Source organism: Eublepharis macularius, chromosome 16, assembly GCF_028583425.1.
Source record: "Eublepharis macularius isolate TG4126 chromosome 16, MPM_Emac_v1.0, whole genome shotgun sequence".
In the NCBI taxonomy this organism is placed as follows: Eukaryota; Metazoa; Chordata; class Lepidosauria; order Squamata; family Eublepharidae; genus Eublepharis; species Eublepharis macularius.
This window is the reverse complement of record NC_072805.1, coordinates 48,030,840-48,039,540: the sequence shown is the minus strand read 5'-3', so window position 1 is coordinate 48,039,540 and position 8,701 is coordinate 48,030,840. Positions and strand designations below refer to the sequence as shown.

Here is an 8,701-nt window from a genome sequence, read left to right as displayed (position 1 = left end):
AATGTTGTTGTTGGGCAGTGGGGCTGGGTGGGAACGTTGCTGGGGAGGTGAGGGGAGAAAGGGTCTTTTGGCTGGCTGTCCGCCTTTTCTCCTTCAGGTGTGATAAGCTTGAGGAACCTGATCCTTGCAGAGAATTGCCATTTACCTTCGCAGGGAGGGTTCCTAAGATGGTTCTGGCCCCTGGGCCTGCCGGGACCCCCTCACTCAGCGTACCCTAGGCCAGCATGGCTGTTGCCCCCCACTTCTTTAGGGGACCTTTTGCAGCCCCGTTGGGTTCACAGCTGGGCCCTCTTTCGTTTTCAGCTTATTGCCGCCCCTCGGCCTCCCCCATTGCCAAGGCTTCCTTCCTCTGACCATTAAAGGGTAGGTCCCCTGACAGCCCCTCGTGTGCAGTCTCTGCTTAACGGGGGCGGGGGGGAAGCATTAGGAGGCAGGGAACCAACAGCAGCGCTGGAGGGGGAAAGGCAGACAACAGAGCCTGAGGTTTGGGGGCTTGGCACAGGGAAGAGTAGGGAAAGCCTCAGCTACGGTAAGGGCACCTTGTAAAGCAAGCAGGGTGGGTGGGTGTTACTTATTTAGACCTCACCTTTCTCCCCAATGGTGACCCAAGGCTGCTTACATCGTTCTTGCATTGATTTTATCCCCACAACAACCCTGTGAGGCAGGTTAGCCTGAGCATGTGAGTGGTCCAAGGCCATTCAAGTTTCCATGGCAGAGCCGGGATTCGATCCTGGGTCTCGCAGATTCTGCTCTGACACTCTAACCACTACATGGGACTGGTGGTGTTTGACTTGGTATCCTCCAAGCACATCAGCGTATGTGAATCTTGGCAATATTTTAAGGACGAAGTTGCTCCCTAAACCAGGCTCCAGAGAGAAGCAGTTTATCTGACAGTGAAATCCTAAACAGAGTTAGTCCAATCTAAGCTCATTGATTTCAGTGGGTTTAGACTGGAGAAAGTCTACTGAAAGTCGTCCGCTAGCAGTGGCTTGCTAGGCCCTGAGCCTGCTGTGCCAGCTCCGCCAAGCACACGTGCTCCATCCCGTGCAGACATGCGGGAAGGGTCCTTCTGCTCACTAGAGGCCCTTTGTGGGCAGGACAGCAGAGCCCATGCAGGAGTTTTAAGTAGGGCAGACACTCCTCAGCCACTTTCAAGGCCCCAGTGCCCACCTGCTGTCCTGCCCTGTCGCCATCCTGGTTCTGCTGGCCACCATACCTTGGCACATGGATGCCGTGTTGACCCCCAGAGAAAGGCAAGCCTTGAGCCACAGGGTGGCAGTAAATCAAAAGTGCCCCCCCGTTTGCTCGCTTAGGAAGCCACATACGGGGGCTTCCTAAACCCATGGCAGATGCCTGTTCACAGGGCTTTTTTTCAGCCGGAACACAGTGGAATGGAGTTCCGGCACCTCTTGAAAATGGTTACATGGCCGGTGAACCTGCCCCCTGATCTCGAGACAAAGGGGAGTTTAACTTGCCCTCCGCACTGCTTCAGTGGGGCCACCAGCCATGTGACCCTTTTCAAGAGGTGCTGGAACTCCGCAATTTAAACTTTTAAAAACTTCCCCCTTGTTCCAGCTGACCCAAAGTGACGTCATTGTGCGGTCCTGAGTTCCACCACCTCTTTTCCCAGAGAAAAAGCCATGCCTGTTCAAAGCCCAGGAAGAGGGGCAGGAGGGGGCGCCGGGTTCAAGGCGTTGCCTTTTGAAGGCAGTAGCTGCTTGGAGCCGCAGGGAAAAGCGGAAGGGAAATACTCCCATGCATCACAAGACAGGGCTCTTCGGCCAGCCTCTGCTCTCCCGGGGCGCAGGCTGGCCTCCTCTCTGTGTCCGTGCCCTTGGGCGCGCAAGGCTACTTTCTGCACAGTCTGGGCTCAAGACCGGTCTCGCTGCCTTTGATTGCTTCCACACGCGTCGGAGAATGCAGTCCTCATTTGCAACTGGGCATTCCTATGCGAAACAGGAAAATCCACTTCCAAACGTTTGTTCAAGCGCATTATCTACCGTGTGCAGAGGAAAACCCACTCGCAGGCAATCGCTAAAGCGCATCGAAGACGCATTATCCAAGGCGGGTAGAAGCCCTGGCTGCGGCCTCAGGGGGAAGCGGAAGGGCTTCCGCAGCGGGGACGGAGGTGGGGCGTCTGCGCCCGCAACGCGGGGCTCGACCTTGCCCCGGCGGCGCCCCCCGCTTTCGCCCTGCCCGGCGGGGCTCCGCGCCCGCCACTGCCACCACTTTGCGCGTTACGGCTGGAGCTGGGCAGCCGCCGCCCTGTGGCGCACGTGTGCACGCCAGACTCGCCCGAACCCGCGTCAGAGGCGTGCCCGCGTGTCCTTGCCTCTCGGCGGCGCGCAAGGGGTTAACTCCCGGGCGCGTGACGCGCGGCTTGGGGGCGGGGCCGAGGCGGGCCGGACGTGACGGCAGGAGCCGAGTTAAGGCGGAGGGGCGAGGCGAGAGGCGTCCGGCGGGCGGTGCAGCGCGGGCTTGGCGCTCCGGAGCCCCGGCGAGGCGCCCCCAGCAGCGGCAGAGGCAGCAGCAGCCCCGCGCCCAGGCGCTCCCCCGCGGCGTCCCCTCCTGCCCCGGCCCTTGTGGCGGGCGGTTCCGTCGGCGCCCCGCCTCCCCGGATCTCTCAGCGAGTTTTTCACGGCCCTCGAGGGAAGACTTCGCCCCGTAGAAAGAGGAGGGGCCCGCGGGGTGGGCTGGGGGCTTTGCAGCCGCTGGCCCTTGTGAGGGCAGGAGGCGCGCCCGCTCCCCCTCGGCCGGGCCGGGCCGGGCGCTTGCCCGTTTCAGGTACGTGGCCGCGTGGGCCTCCAGGGCGGATCGCAACGTGAGAGCGGTGAACGCGGGTCCGTCGGCAAGCGCGGGACGGGGCTGAGCAGAGGCGCGCGGCTGCAGAATGCGGCTCTCCCGCCGCTGCCTTCGCAGCCCCCCCCCTCCGCTTCCCCCCCCCATCTCCCGGCCGGGATGGGAAGGGCTGCGGAGGAGCTCTCCGAAGCGGACCCCCTGGCCACCGCGTTGGTTTCTAGGCGCCCCCCGCCCAAATGCCGGGAATCTTCGGCTTCCCTCCCTTGGTGGTGTTGAAACAGACTTCGGGAGGCCAGCCGTGTCCTGCTGGTTCCTTTGCGTGAGAAGACAGCCAAAAGCCGGCGTTGGCAGTTCCTGTGGCAGTGGTGCCCACCTCGACTGCTCGCTGGGCCTTTCCCAGATGGGGTGTCTCACGGAGGGGGTGAGGGCGGGGGGTTTCCTAGTGCCAGGGAGGAAGAGAGCAGAGCAGTCAACAAGGAGCGCTCCGCCCCCGCCCCATTCACAGGCCCAGCCTTCGCTTTGGCCCGGCTGTTGCACTGGCGTTAAGGAGGTTGCCGCGGCTCGGGGTAGCTCCAGGTGCAAGGGAGGAATGACCCCCCCCCTTTTCCTCTGCTGATTGAGCACCCCTCTGCTTTGGCTGCACCCCCAGAATAGGAGCAAGGGCTTAGATGCTATCAGCCCATAATGGAGCTGACCCAGCTTTCCTCAAACAACAGCGAATGGAGAGAGGTGGTGGTGAAGATTTTAATTACTTCCTTTATACTCTGCCTTTGTCCTTAGTGGAGACCCAAAGCAGCTTATATGGTTCTCTCCAAATTAATCCTCACAAACAACCCTGCGAGGTAGGTTAGGCTGAGTTTGTGAGCAGCCCAAGGTCATCCAGCAAGCTTCAATGGGGTAGGGGTGGGGGTGTTGAATCTGGATCTTCCAGATCTTGCTCCAGCACTCAAACCTCTATACCGCACTGGCTGCCAGATGAGGCGGAAAGGCCACAGCTCGGCCATTGCCTCAAGCAACCTGGTTGCTGATCACTTGCTTCAGAAAGTTACATTTCACTTTCCTGCCACTACATTCAAAGTGGCTCACAACTCAAAATAACGCCTCTGATACGAGATATAAAAGGAAAGCGGTGCAGAAAACGAAGAGGAAAGCGAGCCCCTTTGGACACCATCACACGGGTCCCTTGGCTGACTGGCCAGATAGGGTGGCTGGCTGCTCTGGGAAGGGGTGAGGGAGAGGCGCTAACAAGAGCAGCAATTGCACGGGAAGCTTTAAAAGACCCAAAATAAACCATCACTTGGGGAAGCAAATGGAAGGACAAGAAGGGGCTGCGACAGGTCTGGGTGAACATGAACACAGCCTGTGTGGAGCTGCCCGTGTGTGGGTTCAGGAGCCCAGAACTTGACAGTCGTGGACTACCGTGGAAGCTGGATGGCCTCGGCCTTCCTTTAATAACGGAAAGAGAATGTTCAGGTTCTCATGGCGGAGCCGATGGTCTGAAAGCAAGCGAGTGTCCTTCAGAGTGGCCACGTAGCAGAGCTTGTGTGTTCATCCAGGCCTCCCAGCTCTGTGCATGTTGAGCATAGCACCTAAGTAGAAGCAGGTTTGCGAGCAGAACACCTGCATTTGTTTCTGGAGCACAGTTTGGGCTTGAGGGCTTTCAGGACAGAATTGGGATTCACTTGGCAGCGTGTTCTCCGTTTCACTTAGGCACAAACTGTCGCTGCACATAAACAGTGCTCTGTTCTGTGTTCCCTTTATAGCCAGATGCGACAAGCCCACCTCTGTGTGCTAGTTTGGCCAGCTGTGGGGAGCTGGATGCTTCTCAGATTTTGAGTGGGAAGGGGCTCAGGACTTGGCCTTTGTTCTACTGCAGGATGAATCCGGGTGCGATGCTGCAGGAGGAATACCGCCGCTGCTTGGAGAGGGACTTCCGCAGGGGCCACACAGGGGTGTGTGCAGACCCCTCCCTGAAAGATTTGCTGTGGCACCATCTGCTGGAGGATCCGGAGCTGCACTGCATCCTACAAGGGGACGACACCTTTGCCATGCTTGCTGGGGCCCTGCGGGGCCAGCCGGACCTGGGTGCAGCACTCCACAATCTCTGCAGGGCCTTTGAGGTGCTGGAGCTGGCAGCTGTCAATCTTTACTTCTTCCCCTGGCGCAAGGAATTTGGCACCATTAAAGTGAGCATTGCTGGGGGAACTGGAAGGAGGGGGGGATACCAACAGGGTGTTTCTCTTCCCCATGCTGTGGCGACTAACAGGCTTCTCTCTTTGCAGACCTTTTCTGGCGTCTATGTGCACGTACTACAGGGAGTGCTCTCCGATGTGGACATTGCCAAGAGCTTCCACCGGCTGGGCTATGTACAGAGAGACCACCTGCACCTGGGGATCTCCCAGCTACCCCCAGGGATCAGCCTGCTTCGTGTCGCTTGCAGCTTCTTTGCAGCCCGGGTGGAGTGTGAGATCCTGGGCAAGATCGTGGAGGAGCTGGGGCCTTGTGGCATATCCTCTGAAGAGCTGCTGGAGGCACGGAGGGAAGCCAGGGGTGGCCTGAAAGGCTGCGTGGCCAAGCTGCAGAGCCTGACTTGCTGGCCTCGGGAACGAGACTTCCACGCAGAGCCAGCCGATGGGGTCGACCTGTACAGGGAGAGCCCAGAGGCACTGAACCCGTATCGTGAGCCTACGGCATCCCGGTTGCCTCCTCTGCATCAGCCGCCCACCTTTGAGTGCAACAGCCCTGGATTGAGGAGGAAGCAGCTGCCGCTGCGGAGTCCCCAGGGGCTGTCGGAGAGCAGGGGCAAGCTGTGGGCGTCTGGCCAGGAGCCGTCCTACGGGAATGGGCTCGTGGCCTCTGAGGGGCCTGAGCTGGAAACCTCCTTCTCGTTTATTTCCTTGCGACGGGAGCTCAGCAGATCGAGTGATACGGACTACCCTGCCCCCGCCCAGCCGGGAAGTCGGTTCTTGTCCCCCAGTCCTCATTACGACAGCCCTGGCCCTCAGCCACACAGCCCGGTTTCTTCTCCTTCTGCGAGGCAGGCGAGGAGTCCCCAGCTGAGTCCTGTGGGCCCGCGGCGAGTTCAGGGGCTGGCAGGCCCAGAGCCCCCTCACTACCATCTGCATTCGTGCCTGCTCCCAGGGGCGCTCCCTTCATCCCGCTGCGGCAGCTGCAGGCTACTGCACGGCAGCAGCTGTGACATGGCCCAGGTCTGTCGCAGCATGCACCACCTGGAAGAGCTGCAGAGTGAGAAGCAGCAGCGCCTCTGGCTGCAGCGGACAGAGGTGGACAAACTGCTGCAGGATGTGGCTGGACCATGGCAGTAGTACCGGGCAACCTGCTGGGGAGGGGCAGGGGCGCAGCTGCTCCCAGGGGGGCTCTAGGCCCTCATCAGCCCATCGGGGGCTGCACCACTCAACTTGCTTTTCCTTCTTTCTGAGTGTGTCCGTCCCCCCCCCCCACTAACTTTGTCATCCAGGGGATAAGGGAGAAGAGCAGGAGACAGGCCACAGGCGAGCTCCACTTTGGGTGAACTTGCTTTTCCCCTCCCACATGTGCCAAAATCTGATGCTTAACACCGAGAACCTAGCAGAGGTGTGAAAGGCCCGGCAGGCTGCCCTGTGGAATGTTAGGTGTAGACGGTGCTCGACCCCTTCCGATCATTTAGCTCCTCCCGATTGCCAACAGAGGAGTGGGAGTGGGGGGGTGGCTGCTTGCCAAATGACATCTTTTGAGCTCTGAGCACAAGGGCTTTGCGACGCTTGTGTGTCTGACAGTCCCAAAGCACCCAGGTGTGGCTGGCTTCTGGCAGCTCCAGCTTGTACCTGTGGGCAATGGAATGGTTGCAGAGTTTGGCAAGGAGGCAATGGAATTCTGGCTGCCTCTGCTAATGGAAGCTTCCCCTAAATCTGGGGGTGGGGCTCCCCTTTGGGTTAGGGTGGAGTGGGCAGCTGTTCTTCACATCGGTTCTAGCCTGATGATGTAATTGTTGGAGGAGGGCCTTGGCCGGGGTTGTCGTGGAAGAATGGAGCAAAGCCCAGACTCCTTCAGTTCGCTGGACCTCTTGTGTCTGACTGAAGGTTCGATGTGAAATACACTAACTCGAAACTCGCTGATTCTCTAGCCGTTTTTCCCTCTATTGTGGGGGGCAGTGGGACGTTTGGGCAAAAGGACTTCTATCCAGGGCTGAAATCTTTGTTGGAAGGAGCCCAATCAGGAAATTCAGATACTTGCCCACCAGAACCTTGGATAGTTCTGTAACTGGAAGGGAAAACCAGACACACACAGAGTCATACTGACTGTTGCCAAGGTAATTCTGAAAATGCCAGAAGATAATAGGGGAAGCAAAAGAGCCTTGACACCCACACACAGCCTTCTGCGGAAGACTTTTGAGTCCTGCACAGTGGGTGCACGAATCTGGCACTGTCTCTCTTGTTGTGCTACCACTGTTGCATTCCTGCTCTCTGAAAATGCCCCCCACCCCGGTCCTCCTGCCCAGAGAATGCATTATGGCAGGCAGAAAGGTGGGTTTCGTTTTAGTGGATGGCTTTTCACCAGCTGAATTGGCTCTTAAGCCAGAGCAGGAGGCTGGGAAAGATGCTTCCTTGACTTGGACAGGGCAGTGAGGTCAGGGGGGAGGAGGTTGCTACAGCTGGGATAATGGCAGGAAAAGGGGCTATGAGCCTCTGACCCCCCCTTCCCTCTCTCCACTCCCCAAACGGCTTGCTGCAGATGCAGAGTGCCAGATCTCGCATAGGCAGGAATGCAACAGTGGTATGGGGGTGGGGGGAGGGAAAGTGCTAAGAGATGCTGTTTCTTCAGCTATTTATAGGGGGGTCTCCTGGGGAGCTGAAATGTATTTCTCCAATTGTGCAGCAACCTTTGTGCACCGCCCCCCCCCCCATTCATGCTACTCCCAAGGAGCATCAGCAGCCTTGAGACTCGGTTGTCTTTCCTGTAAAATTGTCATCATCGGAGGGGGGGGCATAGGGAAGCTGCCCTATGGCCCTGCTTTCTCTGGGGAGCTTCCCCTTTTGTTCTGTCCCAGCTCAGTCCTCCTAAAAGGGAAGGAAAAACTCTGTGGCCTAGCCCCTCTTGCGGACTTGCCTTCATTTTTTGTGTTAGACCCACTTGCCAACACTCAAGACTGTTTTCTTCAGTACTCAGCACTTCCAAGTTGTTTTCAAAATGTAAATAGTTTTCAGTGGGTGGGTTTGTTGGTCTGCAGTAGAACAGCAAGATTCGAGTTTAGTGGCACCTTAGAAACCAGAAAGATTCTGAGAGGTATCTGAAGAAGGGAGCTCTGACTCTCAAAAGCTCATAACTCTGTAAATCTTGTTGATCTCTAAGGTGCCACTGGACTCAAATCAAAATGTAAAGTTACTTGTAAATGCCAAGTGAGTGTATGGGTGTAATGATTCCACTGCAGCCAGAAGAAACAAAAGTGGGTGTCTGAAGGAGGGAAGTCTGTCTCTTGAAAGCTTGCACCCTAAAAATCTTGCTGGTCTCTAAGGTGCCCCTGGACTAAAGAACATAGGGGAAAGAACATTAGGGGGGCAGAATTCAGTGGTTAGATTTTTTAAAAACTGCAAATTTATATATCCTGTGGGTTTTTTTTTTCAAGAGCTGCTAAAAAGTGATGCTTGGGCAGTATCTAATGAAACCTTAGAAACCACAGGGGGAGCCGATACCATCTCCATAGAAAGAACTGTTCAGCTGCAGATGTTTGGGAGATACACCAGAGCCCCTGCTGTGGAGGCGACTGAAGAACTCTGTGACATACCGTTGACAAGAGATGATGCGCCCCGCCCAAGTGGCAGATGAATCGTCAATGGGGGAGGATGGGATATCCCCTTCCCCGGTGTTCTGAAGGAACCTGTTAAGTTGCCACTGGTGACCAACC

The 8,701-nt window shown here is 57.4% G+C and overlaps 1 protein-coding gene across 1 annotated transcript; it reads left to right on the top strand.

The window, feature by feature from the left end:
- Positions 1-2,445: 2,445 nt before the first annotated feature.
- SPATA2L (spermatogenesis associated 2 like) lies at positions 2,446-6,904 on the top strand. The gene is made up of 3 exons (XM_055000511.1): positions 2,446-2,784; positions 4,676-4,985; positions 5,082-6,904. Exons 2-3 carry the CDS (start codon positions 4,677-4,679, stop codon positions 6,123-6,125), a joined length of 1,353 nt encoding a protein of 450 aa, XP_054856486.1. The 5' UTR covers positions 2,446-2,784; position 4,676; the 3' UTR covers positions 6,126-6,904.
- The last annotated feature ends 1,797 nt before the right edge of the window (positions 6,905-8,701 follow it).